A 21,389-nucleotide genomic window follows, 5' to 3' on the forward strand; every position below is an offset into this window, starting at 1 on the left:
TGAAAATTTGAAAACTTCAAATTTGAAAACTTGAAAACTTGAAAACTTGAAAACTTGAAAACTTGAAAACTGGTAAACTGGAAAGCTTGAAAGCTTGAAAACTTGAAAACTGGAAAACTTGAAAACTTGAAAACTTGAAAACTTGAAAGCTTGAAAACTTGAAAGCTTGAGAAATTGACAAATTGTGAAATTTAGACAAGTCCTAGTAAAATCACAGTTAACTTAAATTAAAGACAAAGGAAAAGTGCATGTGGGACAAATCTTAATTCTGGTGAAAATCTTGAAAACTGACAAGTAACGCGAAGGACGACCATGCGACGATTCCACGTCCACGATGTTCTATTTTCTCCGTATATTTACAAACCCAACAGCTAGAATAGCATGCTAGAAACATAAACTTTTACGACAAGAGTGAGCACACACGGAAACCTTCGATGAATCGAGATCGGTCATGAGATAATGAAGAATTGTTTAAACGACTCTAGTTGCAACGATAATACCATTAAAATATGCTAAATTAGGAAAATTCAAAAGCATTCCAAAACAGTAAAAACAAACCTCAAAATCCACCTTTCATTGAAAATAAATTTTCATCGAGAGAAATCAGTTACATAAAAATAAAATGAAATGAATATACGAACAGTTCCTAAAATGCTCCAATAAACGAAAAAATTTCAGACAAAAGTATTATCGATCCTCGTTGTATTTTTCTTCCGTAGCAGCAAGAACGATAACAGCGATTCGAGAGAAGATATTCTTACAAATTTGATTTTCGGGGAATGGATACAGTAACCCTGCAATTACATTTCACACCTGTTCCATTTCGATACGAGTAAGTCAAGAGAACGAATTCTTCGATTTCCGTTTTACCGATAGGAAACCTATCGTCGATCCGACGAACCGTTTGAATATCAATCAAACAGTTTCCCTGAAAATAAACGTTCCCCTTCTTGTTCCTGGTTTCCGTTTAATCATCGTTAATTCATTCGTCGGTCACTACGGCAATTTTTCTACGACGAGTATTTTTCATTATGAGTCATCGTGCTGCTCGAAATAATGAGAGATTCTGCAGACGTAGAAAACCAAATATTAAGGAGGACCAAATATTAGAAGGGGATGAGAATTGAAAAAGTATTGTATATTTTAAAGAGGTATTTTTGGACGACCTGGCCATCGAATTACCGCTTTAAATTTTCAGCACTTTTTCAGGGTGTACGGATTTGGGATATGGGGATTTTGGAATATGGGAATTTTGAGATATAGGGATTTTGGGAGGCAGGGATTTTGGGTTCTAGGGATTTGATGATCTAGGGATTTGGGAATGTGGGAATTTAGGGATCAAGGAATTTGGAAATGTAGGGATTTGGGTATCTAGGGATTTGGGGATCTATGGAATTTGAGGTCCATGGAATTTGGGATTTAGGGATTTTGGAGTCTATGGAATTTGGGGTCCATGGAATTCGGAATCTAGGGATTTTGGGGTTCATGGAATTCGGAATCTAGGGATTTTGGGGTCTACGGAATTCGGAATCTAGGGATTTTGGGGTCTATGGAATTCGGGATCTACGGATTTTGGGATCTATGGAATTTGAGGTCTATGGAATTTGGGATTTAGGGATTTTGGAGTCTATGGAATTTGGGGTCTATGGAATTTGAAATCTAGGAATTTGAGATCTAGGAATTTTGGGTTCTAGGGATTTGATGATCTAGGGATTTGGGAATGTGGGAATTTAGGGATCAAGGGATTTGGGGATCCAGGGATTTGGGGATCTAGTGATTGAAGGATCTGGGAATATGGGATCTAGAGATTTGATATCTATCTAACAATAATATCGCATTTCCTAATTTTCCATATAGCTATAAAGTAGAAACGAAAGAAATACTAACGAAATAACATTTCTGCTTTACAGAAGGCTACGTGGAACCGTTTCCAGAGATCGGTCTCATCACAAACAATTCTTATCGTATTGTTTGTATGCATGGGGCCTGTCACTGTTCATAACTGTCTTCGGGATTTTGAGCGACAAGATGGAAATTCTTCCGAATGAGCTGAGACCGAATTTTGGAGCTGAGTCCTGCTGGTTTATCAGTAAGTGAAAATTTATGATTAAATCGATAATTATATGATTTATTACTAGTTATCACATGTCTGATGTTGATGTCCTTAAAGTATTCCAAAGAGTATTTATTTTGTGCACAGTCGAAGAGTAAAGTACATGAATATTTTTAATTAAAATAAATACAAAATAACTAGTTATTATGTATAACAATATTTTCAGAATGAAATTCATATACTATTTGCAAGTGTGTTCGGAATAAATTAAATTAAACAAACATGTGCAGAAGTACTATTAAATCAGAATATAACTTCAATATATAAAACCATAAATTCATATCAAATAACCAGTGAAATGTACACGATGCAATAAAACGGGTGATTTGTAGCTATTAACGGTACTAAAAAATAGAGACATTTCACAGTATGCTTTTAGCAATAATCATCGTTGCTGAAAATTTGATAAATATATCAGTTATTTTATTTGAAAAGATTTAATACAGTAACACAATTCAATATTTTTAGAGGAACAAGCGTGTTTCAATGAAATATAACGCGACTAAAATTTTCGAATAGAACAGAACCAGTATGAACATACATATAACATGTATCGTAACTTAGAAGAGGTACTTGCTGAAACACTAATATTTGATATTGGATTACAGCTTCTAAAAAAAGAACGTTCGGAAGGACACCTGATAGACACGATAAATCGCGTGTTCTTGATAGATTGTTCGACAGTTCGATCGAAAAGAGCAAGAACTTCACAAGCTTTTTATACCTTGATTCCATTTCATGATAGTTTAACGCGATTTTAGAATCGTTTGTCTTCAACTTGTTAAGTGGAGATGGATTAAATTAAAAAATGTTGAAGAAAAAGAGCGACAGCTTCGAGCCTAAAAAAGTTTATATTCCTTAATATGAATTACTTGGAAATTACCGAGTGTGGAGTTATGGCGCGTAGAAGTTTCGGCGCGCGGAATTATGGCGCGTGGAAATACGGCGCGTGGGAATTAGGGCGCGTGGAAATTACGGAGCGTGGAATTATGGCGCGTGAAAATTACAGTGTGTAGTATTATGGCGCGTGGAAATACAACGCGTGGAAATACGGCGCGTGCAAATTACGGAGCGTGGAATTATGGCGCGTAGAAATTTCGGCGCGTGGAAATACAGCGCGTAGAATTATGGCGCATGGGAATTACGGCGCGTAGAATTATGGCGCGTGGGAATTACGGCGCGTGGAAATACGGCGCGTACAATTATGGCGCGTGGGAATTACGGCGCGTGGAAATACAGTGCGTGGAAATTGCGGAGCGTGGAATTATGGCGCGTAGAAATTTCGGCGCGTGGAAATACGGCGCGTAGAATTATGGCGTGTGGGAATTACGGCGCGTAGAATTATGGCGCGTGGGAATTACGGCGCGTGGAAAAACAGCGCGTCGAAATTACGGAGCGTGGAATTATGGCGCGTGAAAATTATGGTGTGTGGTACTATGGCGCGTAGAAATTTCGGCGCGTAGAAATTTCAACGCGTAGAAATACCACGTGTGGAAATACGGTGCGTGGAAATTACGGAGCGTAGAATTATGACGCGTAGAAATTACGCCGCGTGGAAATACAGCGCGTGGAAATTATGGAGTGAAGAATATTCAGAATCACATCAGCTACCCCCCATTTCAGGAACCTAATTGCGAGACACCCTGTATATAAAGTTCTGCAATGTTTCATTCATTTTTCCATATTTGTTGTCTAATAATTAAATCTTTGCAATCGTTAATGCTATCATTGCTTTATTGCTTGCGTCAATAATTAGTTAAGTAATATTAAATAAATACAAAAAATCTTGACCACCTAGGACGTCGATTAAACGAGTTATTTTAAAGTGAAAAGTTGGGGGATGTAAAGTCAAAATTGTTTCGTGAACAGTTTAAGAACCTACGCAATAATCGAAGGAGTTCCCGAATTGCCCTAATGGCCCTTAAAAGTAACTATCGCAGTCGTTATCGTTTTTTCCCGTTTCGCACAGAATTTCTTTGGCTCACACTCCAATAGTCATTGATAAGTAAGCACCGCTTACAAAGTTTCTCGCCGTTACATTTCACTGCGAATTAGGAGTCGAACGGAAAATCGTGTGCTGCATAGGCCATTAGTCTTCCAATGGAAAGGAAATTAACTGAAGAATGATCCTCGATTTCCGATAAATTCTAATGACTTTTGTTTAACTTCGGAGCACGGCGATAAGAATGTAAGGTGAACTTGTCGGTGTTCTACTTCTTTATGGATCTTCTAGGGACTTTTGCGGTACTGTTTTCGAGATGGTAAAAGAACAAATGAATCATCATAGAGAAAACATAAGTAAAAAATACAATTTTCTCAATTTATTTTCAATGAAATTAAATTTGAACATTTTTGGAGGAGTTTGTTCACAATGAAAATGATAAACTTGTATTACCTGTATTTAAATAAGCATTTAAACAAAATAATGCAACAATACAAGGGTTAATTCACGTTTTGAAGTAAACAAAATATTAGAAAAAGCAGAAAACTTGTAACAGTGTAAATTTTGGAAATGATGAAGTAAGAGATGATAATAGAAATGTTGAATATTGTGGAAATTTAACGTACTCCATTTTCATAATGCTTGTTCAGGCACATCCAGTAATTTAGTTGAGTAACGAGTCATTTACTAATTTTCCGTAGACATTAAAATTTAATCGAGTTGATACGTTTCATTAGATTTTTCTGGTCGGGTAAGACTCCCAAGGGTTGCATTTGTTTCTTTAGAGACCTTAGGCGTAACGTCATAAAGATATCCAAAGGACACATGCATTTCAGTTAATTAAATTCGTGTACTTGTTTTTAAGCTTATCGAAATTGAAAATTTATACAGATGATTTGATGTGGAAATATTAATTCAAGGTAACAAATAAATTAGCGTAGAAATATTACTTCAAGGTAACAAATACATTAGTGTAGAAATATTACTTCAAGGTAACAATTAAATTAGTGTAGAAATATTAATTCAAGGTAACAATTAAATTAGTGTAGAAATATTACTTCAAGGTAACAAATAAATTAGTGTAGAAATATTAATTCAAGGTAACAAATAAATTAGTGTAGAAATATTAATTTGAGTTACAAAAATAAAATTTTCAAATTTGAACTATTCAATGTCCCAAAAGATCAAGTTTTCTTTACAAACTCCAATAAACTATAAAATCTTTAAATTTCAAATTTTCTTGAGACCTTCACCTTTTCAAACTCCTAAATTCTAAAAATCTTCCTTCAAAGCATCGATAACACATGTTCCAAACGTGAATGCCCGTAGTAATTGTTTGCAGTTACGAAAGTATTTGATGTGCAACGAATCTCGCTCTTTGACGGTTTGAAGGGTGCACGTTAATTACGCCCTCAAAAATTCGCGCAATGAGAATGTAACGAAAAGACGTATTTAGGCCACGATGAGCATCCGTTCTAAGCTTTTCTCGTCACGCAACGTTTCTTCGTCGTTACGCTAAACGAGTGTCGGCCATTCAGCTAATTACACTAATTAGTTCGTGTTGCTAGACGATGGTTTTGCACGAAATCCAACCTTAAGAGGCAAGGTCGTTAAAGCCGACCGGAGACCAAGTGTTTTATAATACAAATGTTCCCTTCCTCTTTCTTGCTTTCGCCATCTGAGATTTTATTATAAGGCGAGGTTACTTAACCCCACACTCGTTGCAACCCCTTTTACTTTCATTTTTTGTGCAATTCAAATTTTATTGCAAATATTCGTTTGGGGGTTGTATTCGACTTTTCATACTTTTTAGGTTAGGTAGTCAAGGTGTATCAAAAATATAAAATGCTATAAATTATTAAAATAAATAGGAGTATGTAATGAGCTACGACATATGTACATATGTATAATGTACATATGTACATTATATCATAACTCAACTTACTTCATATGTACACTATATCATAACTCAACTTACTTTATATGTACATTATATCATAACTCAACTTACTTCATATGTACACTGTACCATAACTGAACACCATAACTTCTTGAACATGTTCACTGCCACACATGTACACACAACGTACACTTTTATATATTTTGTGAACTCAGTAATGTGTTTAATGAATTAATTTTGATGAGACATTTTTAACATTTCATCAGCTACCTTTATATAGGTACTCTTTAAAGTTGTATACTTTATCACCAGTATTAACTACTTGAACTACGAATAATCAATGTAACAAAGTATTGTAAAAATAGTAGTATTTGCTAAACATAAAAATATTACTTCAGTCTTGAATTATAATAAAACAGAACTTCACGTAAAATCTATCATCGTGCGTATGGAATGAGAGAATTGTAAAATGAAGGTGGTTTAATGAACAAAACTGGCGCGGATGTTGCAGGTCAACCAAACTTGTACGGTGATTTGCTTTTCTTCCGAGGACCAATCGCAATTCAGCTGACGTTGAACGTGGTGTTCTTCATTCTCACGTCAGAGAGGTGTAGCAAAGTGAAAGCAGAGATAAGAAGGGTTGCCGACCCATCGGATCCCAGGAGCAAACGATTTCACGCTGACAAAACTAAGTGAGTTTATCAGCCTTCTTCAAAGCGGGACTCGTTCAATTCGATAGAGATACGGGAATATATCAGGCTGCTCACTGCCATTCTTGCGAATACTCTTTTTGACTGATTGTCGGCTGATTTGGTTGAGACAGCTTCTGTATTGGAGAGAATATATTCTGTTATTGTTCTATGTTATCATTGTTCTATTATCGGTTATGAAGATAGTTACGTTTTTCTTATTAATTTCTTCTTCTTCTTCTTCATAAGTGTCTGTCACCTACTTTACTTGAAAGTACGAAAATTCACAAATTTACAAATTTACAAATTTACAAGTTTTCAAGTTTGCAAATTTACGAATTTACCAATTTACAAATTTACCAATTTACACATTTACCAATTTACAAATTTACCAATTTACAAATTTACCAATTTACAAATTTAACAATTTACAAATTTACCAATTTACAAATTTACCAATTTACAAATTTACCAATTTACAAATTTACAAATTTACAAATTTACAAGTTTTCAAGTTTGCAAATTTACGAATTTACCAATTTACAAATTTACCAATTTACACATTTACCAATTTACAAATTTACCAATTTACAAATTTACCAATTTACAAATTTAACAATTTACAAATTTACCAATTTACAAATTTACCAATTTACAAATTTACCAATTTACAAATTTACAAATTTACCAATTTACCAATTTACCAATTTACCAATTTACCAATTTACCAATTTACCAATTTACCAATTTACCAATTTACCAATTTACCAATTTACAAATTTACCAATTTACAAATTTACCAACTTACAAATTTACCAACTTACAAATTTACCAATTTACAAATTTACCAATTTACAAATTTACCAATTTACCAATTTACCAATTTACCAATTTACCAATTTACCAATTTACCAATTTACCAATTTACCAATTTACCAATTTACCAATTTACCAATTTACAATTTTACCAATTTACAAATTTACCAATTTACCAATTTACAAATTTACCAATTTACCAATTTACAAATTTACCAATTTACAAATTTACCAATTTACAAATTTACCAATTTACAAATTCCCAAATTTACAAATTTACAAATTCCCAAATTTACAAGTTTTCAAGTTTGCAAATTCCCAAATTTAGGTTCATCATGAACGTGAAACTGTTCATCGTGATGGGAATATCGTGGATCGCGGAGATAATCTCTTCATTCATAAATCAATACACGAATTATACGTGGCAGGAGCAAATTTTCTACGCGACGGACGCGTTGAACTGTCTCCAGGGTGTATTGATATTTGTTCTGTTCGTGATGAAGAAAAGGGTCTATCAGGCGTTGAAGAAACGACTGAGCTTCGGCAAGCAGAAGAAAGGCTTCAGCCAAGGAACATCCACCTTGCAAGACCCATTCAAAGCGAAAATGAGCGCGAGTCAAAGCACGCTGACGTCTAGCTTCGGTGTTAGCGTAGCACCTTGAACGTACCGAGTAAAATGTATTTGACCGGCTGTATTATACAGCGAACCGAATAAAAGTGATCACTAATTCTCTGTGGAAACATAAGAAAAATTATAGAAGAGAATTTTAGCTTGTTAGTTTTCGAGGAAGTCAAGTTTCAACATTTTTTTCAATAGCATTCAGGTGATGTCGGTTAATTTTGATGTTGCTGAAGGTTGCCATAACAGTAAAGGGATCAGACTTGATTTCTTCGAAACTCGACAAAAACGTATATTTTTTCTTAGTTTTTCATAAGATATAATACTGTGTGATTCAACTTTTAAACGAATTTTTACAAACGATACGAATACGACTTTTTAATACCAAATCGAGTATCATCTTTTATTAAATACTTGAACGTTTGTTCAGTGGGAGAGATATTGTAAGAATATCAGATTTATTGGATGTGAAATAACTAATTGGAATTTTTTATTTTAATTTGATATTTGAAGTGTTACACATTTTTGTGAAGTGAGGAAATATATTTTTTGTACTGTTTGATAATTCGTCTTTTATTTTCTTATTCCTTCTTCGTAGTTTGCTTCTTTAGTCTTCAAATATTTTGTGAGCTTTTTATTGTACGCACTGCGAGCTCGTTTGCGGACATCACTAGCTCGTTTGCGACACTTACCCATCACTAGATTTGCATCATATAACATATTAAAAATCATCTAACAGATTTTCAGAGTTTCATATAATTAAATAATTTAAGGGAATGCATTTGTTCAATACATGTATCATGTGTGACCACATATGTTATAGCACCCCTAACGAAGGTTTAATATATTTTTTAATCAAAAAGTATCTTTTCAGCTATTTCAGTTTACATAATAATTAACAATTGTAATTTTCATCGCAAACTAAAAAATGAAATATAAAACTTGATCAAATTCCTTTTTTCTAATAAAATAACTCATGCTCATAGAATTAATTAGAAGCAAGTATGTTTAAACAACAATTTTTTTGTCCGAGTCGAAAATTCGCGCGAACATTTCACGGAAACCGGTGTAGTACCAGAAAATTATGAAACTTAACGCGAGAAATAAAACGCTTTGCCATTTATGGCCTCTTCTATTCTCTGCTTAGCAAACGCTCAAGAATTACGCGCGCGATACGCTTGGAAATTTTAATGCTATGCGCCATTTATGACACTTCGTTTAATACTCTGAATGCATTTAATTGCTAAGGAATAATTAAGGAACTGGTGTTTTTAATTTCGTTAATTCAGAACGTTACGTGAAATCTCAGGGATGATATATTTGGTTGGACTGGAAGTTACGTCACGTTTTTATATTAAAAAATTAATACAATTATTCTACTTGAGAGAATTGATTTCAAATTTTAGTGGAAGGTAGAGAAATTAATTGTAATTTTTATTTTTATTGTGTTGCATTGAGTTGTTTTATTTATAATATTGGATATATTATTGTTTATAAAAATAGAAAAAAATAATGACAGTACTTTCCGATCCACCAAATACAGTTCGTATTTTATAAAATTTGAATTCTGCGTACTTCAAGTTCTTTTTATACAGATTTTACATAAATAAATATTTTTACATAAATAGTTGTACGATATTTAATTTTAGTTTCAGAATATGTATAGTTACAAAATGGTCAGAATTTTATCATACAATTAATATTTTTTATAATACTCACTAATGTAGAACTAATTTGTATACCTCGAGAAAATATCCAAAGTTAAAAAAGTTATTTGTAATATTTATCGATTAATAAAATTGATTTGTAGTGTTACTACAAATTAATTTATGTAAATTAATTTACATAATTCAGATAAGACTATAACTTTCAATCAACTTAAGTTCATTTAAATTAAGAATTTGAAATGTGTACCACTATACGTAATTCTATGCATAACAAAAATTATTAATTTCCTTTAAATATTAATATTAATCGAATTTTATCTAAAGATATTCGCCATACGAATTTTATACCATAAGATATGTAATTGTTGTAATCGTGAAACTTTTATACTAAATATTTTGATATTTATGTATGTGACAATGTTGACACACACTGATTAAACAATGTATTAATAAATAAATGTAACAGAGTGCATTTCATTGTGGCAATTATTTTCTAACTTAACCAAATAATAATAATGCAGTAATTATTTGAAACTTGTCAAAAGAAACTTGCTTACAGCGAATGATTACTGTAATATTATACAAACAAGAATTAATTGCTTTTTATTAACTTCAAATTGAAATATTACCTAAAAGAAGCGTACGTGTATCGAATTTTACCAACATATCCTTACTTTTAGTTACTGATGCAAATTGAATTCGCCAATACTTTTTTACCTTACTGTACATTGAGGAATGGAAGGAACACACGTCTCAAGGAAACACGAGAGATTCACCGAACTGGGGTAGTTTGTCGTAGCAGAACACCGACTGACTACGAGACATACCATTTGCTTTGATAAGACCACCATGTTCTAGCAAATAGTAAAAGTTACTGAGAATGTAGGAAATCGATGGAAGTAACCGAAGACATCCTTTAATTAATCAGCTAATCAAAGTTAGTCAAAATTATTAACTAATTGCTCTGAAGAAAATATTTTTAGTAATGAAGATTAATGATGAAAATATTTCTGGTAATAAAAATAAACTACAAGTTTATAAAATTTCAGAAAAAGTGAAAATACAACAATACATATGCAAAATAGAATTTTACAAAGGTGCTTCCACGAAACGAAGCTGTGAAACAAAAAGCAAAATGAAATATTGAAAGACAAAATACTGTACCAAGTATTTACTGGTTCGTAAAATTTTTTAAACAAAAGTCCGATCAATTTTCCAAATTTTTAACGTTTATATATAATTGTTAGCATCGTTGCGATAAATTGTCATAATGTAACAGATTACGATGTTAACAATATTTCGATTAAAACGAATATCCCCGAAATTACTGCAAAAATATTTCAAAGTTTCGCAAAATTGCAGGATTCTCAGTAATTTCCGCGCGTTTCAAGCTTGCAAAATCTCGACTGTCATCTTCCCCGATTATTTTACTTCGGAATATAAATAATCGATGCAACGTTTCCACGGATGCTACGAGACGAACACAAATCTTTCGAAAAAGCCGTTTATCATGCCTCCGCGAGATTTAAAACCGGCTTAAAAACTGTCGGTATTTTTTAGGATGCATTGCTTCTGCTCGATAGTCGAACATCGCGCATTGCGGAAGAGGATGCTGAAACTTTTATCGCAATTGCTGCCAGGAATATGAAATTACAATAATTTCTGCTGAGTCGTAATTTACTCTTTGACGGGTGGATTGGTTGAGATCATCGTTTTATTGATCGTTAACTGAGACAATACGGTTTACACCTGTCGATATTTCGAAATTTCTCAGAGAGGCGTAATAAACCATGGGTCGCCTTGGTACACATTTGTGGAAAAATACTTTTGACATTATTGCAACTTTATACATTATTCTAAATTTAAATTAATATAAATTATTTGGAAATTACGGAGTGTGGAATTATGGTGCGTAGAAATTTCGGCGCGTGGAGTTATGCCGCATAGAAATTTCGGCGCGTCGAAATACGCCGTGTAGAATTATGGCACGTGGGAATTACGGCGCGCGGAAATACAGCGCGTGGAAATTACGGAGCGTGGAATTATGGCGCGTGGAATTGTGGCGCGTAGAAATTTCGACGCGTAGAAATACAAAGCATGGAAATACGGCGCGTGAAAATTACGGAGCGTGGAATTATGGCGCGTGGAAATTACGGCGCTTAGAAATTTCGGCGCGTGGAATTATGGCGCGTGGAAATTACGGCGCTTAGAAATTTCAGCGCGTGGAATTTCGACGCGTAGAAATACAACGCATAGAAATACGGCGCATGGAAATTACGGAGCGTGGAATTATGGCGCGTGGAAATCACGGCGCTTAGAAATTTCGATGCGTGGAATTATGGCGCGTAGAAATTTCAGCACGTGGAATTATGGCGCGTAGAAATTTCAACGCGTAGAAATATAACGCATGGAAATACGGCGCATGGAAATTACGGAGCGTGGAATTATGGCGCGTGGAAATTACAGCGCTTAGAAATTTCGGCGCGTGGAAATACGGTGCGTGGAATTGTGGCGCGTAGAAATTTCGACGCGTAGAAATACAACGCGTGGAAATACGGCGCGTGGAAATTACGGAGCGTGGAATTATGGCGCGTGGAAATTAAAGCGCTTAGAAATTTCGGCGCGTGGAATTATGGCGCGCAGAAATTTCGGCGCGTGGAATTATGGCGCTTAGAAATTTCGGCGCGTGGAATTATGGCGCGTAGAAATTTTGGCACGTGGAATTGTGACGCGTAGAAATTTCAACGCGTAAAAATACAACGTGTGGCAATACGGTGCGTGGAAATTATGAAGCGTGGAATTATTGCGCGTGGAGTTACAGCGCGTGGAAATACAATATAAATCCATGTATGAATCTCCTAAAACCGCAAAAAGTCGAATGGTTACCGTATAAACCTGGCCTTAGCTCGTTCCCGTTTAATTGCCGAGAAGCGAAAATAAATATTGACGTCCGATAGATATCGGCTACGATACCTCTAGGAATTAATAAACACCAGACCTGAGTTTAATGCATTATTAATTGATGTACTTTCCAGCAAATATTGACGTTTCCGTTAAGGTGCACAATCGCAAACGGCATTGTTCCTCGCACTGTTTAATTTGTTACTTGATAAGCACTCGGTAAATGGCGATTCAGATAACCACTGGTTCTTGATAAATCGCCGCTAATTAACCGCTCGTCGATGAAACCCGGAGCATTGAAAGATGAAGGGAAACCAGAGAAAAATGCACTGTGTGCAAAGGGAGAAAAATGTCGAAGCTTTCAGGATAAAAGGGATTTTTTGTTACGGAGAAGTTTAATTATGTTTGAATTTGTCTTTCGTTTTTTGTGATTAATAGAATTGGTTATAATAAGAATTGATTTTTATTTGAAATGAAATTTATAGTTTGAAATGAAATTTATCTTTTTCATGATTGATAGAAATAGCAAATAAAATGCTAAATAGAAGTAGAAAATAAAGTTTAAAAACTTAGTAAGTTCTAAACAAAAACCATAAATTTTAAATGCTAATTTTTAAATATACTTTTTAAATAAATTACGATAAGTTAAATGTAAAAGAAATTTTAATTAAAACGTTTAAATTGAAGTTCTGAAATTAACATCGAACGAAAGTTGCTTATTTAAAGAAAATTATTGAACAAGAATTTCTTTCATTTTTCATATAAATTTTAAAAATCGATGAGTATTAAATTTGAAATTTATTCTTTTCCAAAAAATGTTTAATATCTACAGTTTACCGTTATTCACGCGAGATAGATCGATATTATACTTGTTGTTATTACCTTCATTCTTTTGCACAACCAAAGACTTCCGTGGCAGCTTCCGGTTCGAAGACCCGCAGTTTCGAAAACTCATTTTTCCTCACTAATTTTCCTGTTTCTTTACGACTTCTTCTTTCACCCACCTCTATGCGCTGCCATGTTGTTATTTTCCCATCGTATCAAATGAACGCATAATATACAGAGAGAAATAAAAATATGAAATCTGAACTCCAATATCACGTCACCGTATATTATTACGCTTCTGATATTTCCAATGAAACAAAAAGACCAATAATGAACAGAAACAGAGTTCCATCGAAAAAAAGCATAAATATTAAATTCCGAACGAATTTGCATGCAGATTGGAGAGAAGCAAAATGTTTTTAACATACGTTCAAATAATATGTAAATTTATTTTATATTTTCACTACTTTTCGAACTAGAAATAAATTCTTTTCTTTTTATTAATGTTACGTTTTAATAATTTATTGAAATTTATTGAGATTTATTTACGGGATTCAAGATTTTTTAGTGTTGAAGAAGTTCTCGTTTGTTGTTTGATTTGTTGTTACATTTTAGCGTTTTCAAATTGGTGGGAGTTGTATAAGATTTTCATTTTTTCGAATTTTCACATTTTTCCAAAGGTAATTTTAGAAATTCAAGTTTTCAAATTTCTACATTTTTTCAAAGGTAATTTTAGAAATTCAAGTTTTCAAATTTCTACATTTTTCCAAAGGTAATTTTAGAGATTCAAGTTTTCAGATTTCTACATTTTTCCGAAGATAATTTTAGAGATTCAAGTTTTTAGATTTCTACATTTTTCCAAAGGTAATTTTAGAAATTCAAGTTTTCAGATTTCCACATTTTTCCAAAGGTAATTTTAGAAATTCAAGTTTTCGAACTTCTACATTTTTCAAGAGATAATTTCAGAGTTTCAAATTTTCGAAATTCTACATTTTTCAAGAGATAATTTCAGAAGTTAAAATTTTCGAATTTCTACAATTTTCAAAAAATAATTTCAGAACGTAAAATTTTCGAATTTCTCCAATTTTCAAAAAATAATTTCAGAACGATAAATTTTCAACTAAAAAAAAAACCTTAAAATCAAATTTGTACATTTTCTTGAACGTCCCAGTGTGTAATGCAGAATAAAAAGTAATTTAGGAGGAAAATAAAAACACAGTAAAATTAACTAATCACTTTTTAATTCTAAGATAGTGGAATCGAATGTTTAATGTCTACTAAGATTTTACTCGCACGTTGTCATTCCCCTTTCCCCTAGCAAATTAATCGCGGCGTGTTCTCGAGCTAATTAATTAATCGATTAGTACAAGCGAGCACCGTTTGCTTGAAGTCTCGGCCGATCGATTAATCAATTCGCTGACTATGTCGCATTTCTCTTTCACTCTCGTGTTCAAGGCTAATTGTTTAGGCACCGAGTATGTACAAGCACACATGCACACATACGCACACACACGTGCACACACGTCAATTGTATCTGCAAACTGAACTGTTTATTTTTAAAGTGGTGTAAGTTCGTTTGCTGGAATATTTTAGTTAAATTTGTCTAATTAAAAATTTGTATAAAGACTTAAAAATTGGTCTAATTAAAAATTTGTATATTTACTTAAAAATTTGTCTAATTAAAAATTTGCGTAATTACTTAAAAATTTGTTTAATTAGAAATTTGTATGATTGCTTAAAAAATTGTCTAATTAAAAATTTATATAATTACTTCCAAATTTGTCTAATTAAAAATTTGTATAATTACTTCAAAAATGGTCTAATTACAAATTTATATAATTACTTCCAAATTTGTCTAATTAAAAATTTGTATAATTACTTCAAAAATTGTCTAATTACAAATTTATATAATTACTTAAAAATTTGTCTAATTAAAAATTTGTATAATTACTTCCAAAATTGTCTAATTACAAATTTATATAATTACTTCAAAATTTGTCTAATTAAAAATTTGTATGATTACTTAAAAAATTTTATAATTAAAAATTTGTATAATTAAATTACACATTGATGAATCAGTGAAAAAATTGTAGAAACCTATCTCGATATAATGAACCTATTTTTTCATTGAAATATTCTAACCTTTAATTTTGTTCAAAATAAATGAAAATTACACCACTTTCAAAATAAACGATCGAATCATAATATTATAGTTTTAGAATCTTTCTAAAATTTCTACGTATATCAAGTTTATCCACGTTTACATCTTATTTATATTTTAACATATTCATCGTTGAGAATTTTATTAATATCATCTTTTTAGTCGCTCAATTTCGAATTTTAATTAGACTTAATTAAGTTTATACAAAAGACTGTCGAAGGGTAATTTCTAAGTCCTTATAAAATCACAAAATTGAAAAATCTTTTCTAAACGATCAAAAGTATCAAATGGCCAGTCTTTTCATTTTTCATTCATTTTACTTTTATGCTGGGATACGTGCAGTCATAAGTTGTTTAATGGGGTGTGAGTTAAAAAATATTTTGTGCTAATATCAAGTACCGTGAGATTTTTACAAAGTATATTATAAAATGATCCTTATAAATATTAAAAATTACATGTTACAATTTAGTTAAAAATTTTATGTTATAATTTTCTGTTGCTTCATTCAGTTATTTTACAATCATAAGGAATCCCAACATTTTCACAGTTAATAAATTTAATTTCAACGTCGGTTATTAATGAACAAAATGGCGGTGAATGTGTTTCATACGTTTTGAGCAGCAATTATTCACTTCCATTATAATATTTATAAGACCATTATTATCCAGGTTCATCGTTCGATAAAGCGTCATTATACAACGTATGACTGTACATATCAATTTCGATAGCTATATCGAAATATTTATGAATATTCATAGAGTTTAAAATAATTTCATCTAACAACCCTCTCGAATTAATAATAATTATCTCTAATCATAAAAATAGCTTTCTTATTGCGTGAATTTTAGTGTCGCTTTAACCCTTAGAGTGGACAAGAAACGGTATACTTTCGTTATTTCGAGGACTGCAAATTTTGCTTAATAAATTATTTAGAAGTTTGTAATTATTTTCTATGCCATGTTCTAAGGGTTAAACGATATTTGCAGTTTTCAACGTAAGCAGATCTAGACTTCGAATTTCGAAAACGTTCTTGCCCTTTTATCGCGCTGCTTATTCAAGAAACGTCGGTGTTAAATTCATTCATACGTTAAATATTGTTAACACTAGGTTTACGAAACAACATTTTAACGCATTTCGAAAATTACAAAAACCGTTCGCATTTTTATTTTATCTTGTACTGACTTTTATCCATTGAACGAGGTAAATATTGAAGTCTATTTTAAAATAATTAAAACGTCTCGTGGCCAATAATTAAAACGTTAACATTTGAAAACTAAATAACACGCAGACATTTGTTCACATATGTATATTTCTTTCTCAGCATTTCAGATCGAAGTAATTATCTGAAACACGAGGAAACAAAGATTAGCGCCATGTTGAAATTCACTGTTCAGAACCCGAAAATTAGGTTACGTGCAGACGAAAAAGTGAACAAAACTCTCGCTTGGACTAAAACAATATTTTTTAATTCTTACTGCGAATGATTCACGAGTTTTAAAAAATATTTTAACAGAAAATCTTTCACTCTCTGTTGCATGATTTAAAAAAAATGAATTTTTCTTCAAATAATCCCAACAAGGAAAAATAATATTTTTCACCTAAAAAGAAATGAAAAAGCAACTGATATACTGAAATTAAAAAGTAGCAATTACGACGCAGAAATATTTTCGTTTCACAAATTACAAAATTTTTAATTAATTAATATTTTTAAAAATTACAAGGAGTTATCTGCAACGAGATGTTAATGGACGATAAAAATCTGATTTACACATTCAATTTCCAGTTACTATTAATAGGAACATTTATCGTGAGAGCTTCGATGTTTCGTAACTTTGAAACAATAACAGTTTTTCAGCGAAAAACTGTCACGACACGCTTTTAATACCTAGACATCAAATCATATTAATCACCATTCTCGTAAACTGTAGCGGCAAAACACGAAAGTTACAAGAACAGCTCGCCAAGTGATGACCCCAGATTTTAATGAGCTTTTGTACGTTGATAGATCACGTTATTATGAATACAAGAGAAAACATGGTAAATACAAGCGGACACGAGCCCGTTAACCCTAATATCTCGTTAATCCTTTATGCGCTCGTATAATTTTCAAGTAACACGTGAAATTCCTGTCGTAAATTCAAAACTAAGAGGAGCTTGGGTTGTATACCTGGAAGTAAGATTCCGCGTGGAACATGGAAGTACAAGAAAAAAAAGCTGTAACATTTCTAGTAGGATTTCTGTATGCTGCATAAGCGATGCTGATTTCTACATTTTTTATTTATTCAAGACTTCAATTTTTCAATTCTATAATTTTTTAACTTTTCAACTTTTCAATTTTTCAACTTTTCAACTTTTCAATTTTTCAACTTTTCAATTATTCAATTTTTCAATTTTTCAACTTTTCAATTTTTCAATTTTTCAATTTTTCAATTTTTCAACTATTCAATTATTCAATTTTTCAACTTCTCAATTCCTCAATTTCTCAGTTTTTCAGTTTTTCAGTTTTTCAGTTTTTCAGTTTTTCAGTTTTCCAGGTTTTCAGGTTTTCAGGTTCTCAGGTTTTCAGGTTTTCAGTTTTTCAGGTTTTCAGGTTTTCAGTTTCTCAGTTTTTCAGTTTTTCAGTTTTTCAGTTTTTCAGTTTTTCAGTTTTTCAGTTTTTCAGCTTTTCAGTTTTTCAATGATTCAAGAATTCAAGGATTCAAGGATTCAAGGATTCAAGGATTCAAGGATTCAAGGATTCAAGGATTCAAGGATTCAAGGATTCAAGGATTCAAGGATTCAAGGATTCAACTATTCAATTTTTCAACGATTTAAGCATTCAGTCATTCAATTATTCAATCTTTCAATGATTCAATGATTCAATGACTCAATGATTCAATTATTCAATGATTCAATTGTGTAATTATTTAATTTTTCAACGATTCACTTATTCAATTCTTCAATTCTTCAATTCTTCAATTCTTCAATTTTTCAATTTTTCAATCCTTCAATCCTTCAATTCTTCAATTCTTCAATTCTTCAGTTACTCAACTATTCAGTTATTCAATATTTAATTTTTTTAATTTTTGAATTTTCAATTTTTCAATTACTCCAGCCCCAAAATTTTGAAGTCTACCCACCAAACATAAAAAATATGCCATATTTCAATAAGGTTAACCAGCACATTAAGACCCAGCGCACATAGAAGAACCAGGAATAACGTGACCCATTATCGTACGCATACTCCTTAAATTCGAAGGCAGCATTTCGAAAGCTCTCGACGTTAACAATGAATATTCAGCACGAAAGAAAAGAGGTTCCGAATTAACCCGTGACGCGGGTATTACACAAGACCTACAGCGAAATAAGGAAAAACGGTCACGTTCGACGGAGCGCCATTCGCACAGGCATTTCGCCTCAAGGTTTCCTCTCGTTTGCGGTCTCCTCGAGGTCCGGGTCCTCGTTGATGATGGAGATGTCTCGAATCGAGGGTCTACGAGCTTTCCAACCCTCGGCGGGCACCATAGGCGCTGTGGTCTTCGTCAGGAGTTTCGGTCCCAACAGGGTAATAAGAATCGCCCCTGAAGGAGCGGTGAGCAGGATCGAGAGCACGCACACGGTCATCACCGTCTCTGCATAGTACACCTGTTCCGGGTTGTTCGGGTCGATCTTGTCCAGCGTCGTTGGCGCCAAAGCAGCCTGCACCGTCGCCTTCGCCATGCAGGCTATCGCTATGAACACCTTCTCCTTCAGGTTCAACTGCGAACGCACCCCTACCAGGATCGTGATGATTATCCGAATCACGAAGGCCGACAACAGGCATCCGAGGGACAGGTACAACGTCTTGCTGTCCAACTCGTCGATCCTGATTTGGGTGCCCGTCATGGCGAACAGGATCGGCTCGAAGATCATCCAGAAGATCTCGAACGCGGTGGCCACGGGATTCTGAAACAGACGGGGGTGTCAGATTAGAGTGGAACGGAGACAGCTTTCCAAGATTACGGGGTATAGTTTAACCCCTTCCCGTGCTTCGACGAGTCTCACTCGTGACGCACTCACAACTCAAATGTGATTAACCCTACGGTGATTTTTTCTGAGAAATGTGATTATTCTTATTTATTATAATAAAAAGTCAGATATTCTTATTTATAAAAAGCAAAGCTAAAGCCTTTCTATACAGTTCTTTATCCTTCCTTTATGTACAAAGGATAATACAAATGACAAATGTTATAACACGCCGTCATAACTCTTTTTTATAAAAACTTTTTAATCGCTAGGAAAAAACTCTGGGCGCCTATAGGTGCTCTCAGTAATACAAACACAAAATTTCTAAGCGCCTATAGGCGCCCACAGTGGCCAAGGGGTTAATGTTACTCAAATTTTGAATACTCTTCAACTTGAAGTTTAGATACAACTATAATTTGCGTTGTCAAGGATCCTTGAATATAAAATACTTAGAACATTTTAATTCTCTTTGTTCGTTTTAATGTTATAGTCCTGAATGGTTAGTCTTGACTAAATAAATAAATGGCACGGCAAGGGGTTAAGGGAAAAGTGACGTTTGGAGGAGTTCTGGAATAGAGTATCTTGTATAATTTGAGTAAAGTTCATTCCAGTGACTCTCCTGCTAATTACTGCGTTATTGCGCCAGTAGCTTTGTCAGTAGCTTGTGTAGAAATTTGGGGACATAGAATGGCTCCCCCATTTCAGGGACACTAGTTGTGAATCACTCTGCGTTTGCTCTAAAATACCACTATCTCGGATATTCTAAAATCACAAAGTACCAAAATACCAAACTTCGTTCCTAAATTCCAACACCTGAAAATTAGAGGTCCCTTAACACCTCAAAATCAAAAGTTCCTAAAGGTGTCATTACATTTTTCACTCGCACCATCAGTTCATTTCTCATCTTCAATCATATCCCAACAATTGTCACAACATCCATAAATCCCCTCCAGCAAGTTCCTTCGTTTCTCTCCAGACATCGCGTAAATAGTCCTGTAACTAGTAAATTTGCAGGACAGATTGCAACTAGAACGAGAGGAGCCGCGGAGAAGCAACGCGATCGACAGAGAATGAAAGCGGTTCGTAATTAAGTACTGGAGGTTATATAATGAAGTTCGCCTTCCTCGAACGACGATCGATTTCATTAATTATGCGAAATACCGGGGGGTTGCTCTGGTTACAGGTCGCAATGAAAGCCCTCTCGGAAATGCTGCCGGTAAGACGGAGGGGAGGGAAAAAAGTAGAGGGTGAAAGTCGTGGGTGATATCGGGGTGGTGGAAAACGAAGAAACCGAAGAAAAGGAAAGTCGGTGCAATTCGGCGGAAATGAAAAGAACCGGCAACCCCTAATTAACTTATCCGATCGGCCCGTGTTAATTAATGCATGAAGGCGGTACAAGCGATGCAATTCAATTACGCGAAATCTACTGCCGGGACGAATTGTGCAGCGAGAATTATATCGCGAGCACATCGGTCCAGGGTTAAGAATTCAATTGGTCATTTATTCGGGACCGAGACCTTACACGTGCCAAAAATTTCCGAATAATAGTCGGATATGAAGTTCTATCGCTTTTGTGGATATTCAATTTATATTCAGTAGGTATTCGATGGGCATTCAATTTTTTTCTGAATACGTTAACTTTCATATACGACCTTGAACGTTTTCTATTTGGGAAAATGCAAAATATAATGGACTTTTTTTTTATGTTAGATTGTATAATCTATTCGCTGGCAATAATGGCTCGCTTTCCTGGAAAACGTGTTTATATTATT

At 33.5% G+C, this 21,389-nt stretch overlaps 2 protein-coding genes across 6 annotated transcripts in view; one reads left to right on the plus strand and one right to left on the minus strand.

Moving 5' to 3' along the window:
• The window catches only part of LOC100876873 (putative G-protein coupled receptor Mth-like 3), a 49,445-nt gene extending 40,801 nt beyond the window's left edge, over positions 1-8,644 (plus strand). The window contains exons 7-9 of one of the 3 annotated variants that reach the window (XM_012286429.2): positions 1,911-2,089; positions 6,467-6,647; positions 7,768-8,644. In XM_012286429.2, the coding sequence (XP_012141819.2) occupies positions 1,911-2,089; positions 6,467-6,647; positions 7,768-8,122 (715 nt within the window). In that variant the 3' untranslated portion in view covers positions 8,123-8,644. Of the gene's footprint in view, positions 1-719; positions 808-1,910; positions 2,090-6,466; positions 6,648-7,767 lie in introns of those variants that run through there. The other 2 variants (XM_003703787.3, XM_076535648.1) reach the window with 2 other exon arrangements.
• A 6,051-nt stretch (positions 8,645-14,695) lies between these two features.
• Nha1 (Na[+]/H[+] hydrogen antiporter 1) overlaps positions 14,696-21,389 on the minus strand; it is a 155,686-nt gene continuing 148,992 nt past the window's right edge. For all 3 annotated transcript variants that reach the window (XM_076535650.1, XM_076535651.1, XM_076535649.1), the window contains exon 6: positions 14,696-19,557. In XM_076535650.1, the coding sequence (XP_076391765.1) occupies positions 19,030-19,557 (528 nt within the window). In that variant the 3' untranslated portion in view covers positions 14,696-19,029. The remainder of the gene's footprint in view (positions 19,558-21,389) is intronic.

This window comes from Megachile rotundata, chromosome 9 (genome assembly GCF_050947335.1).
Source record: "Megachile rotundata isolate GNS110a chromosome 9, iyMegRotu1, whole genome shotgun sequence".
In the NCBI taxonomy this organism is placed as follows: Eukaryota; Metazoa; Arthropoda; class Insecta; order Hymenoptera; family Megachilidae; genus Megachile; species Megachile rotundata.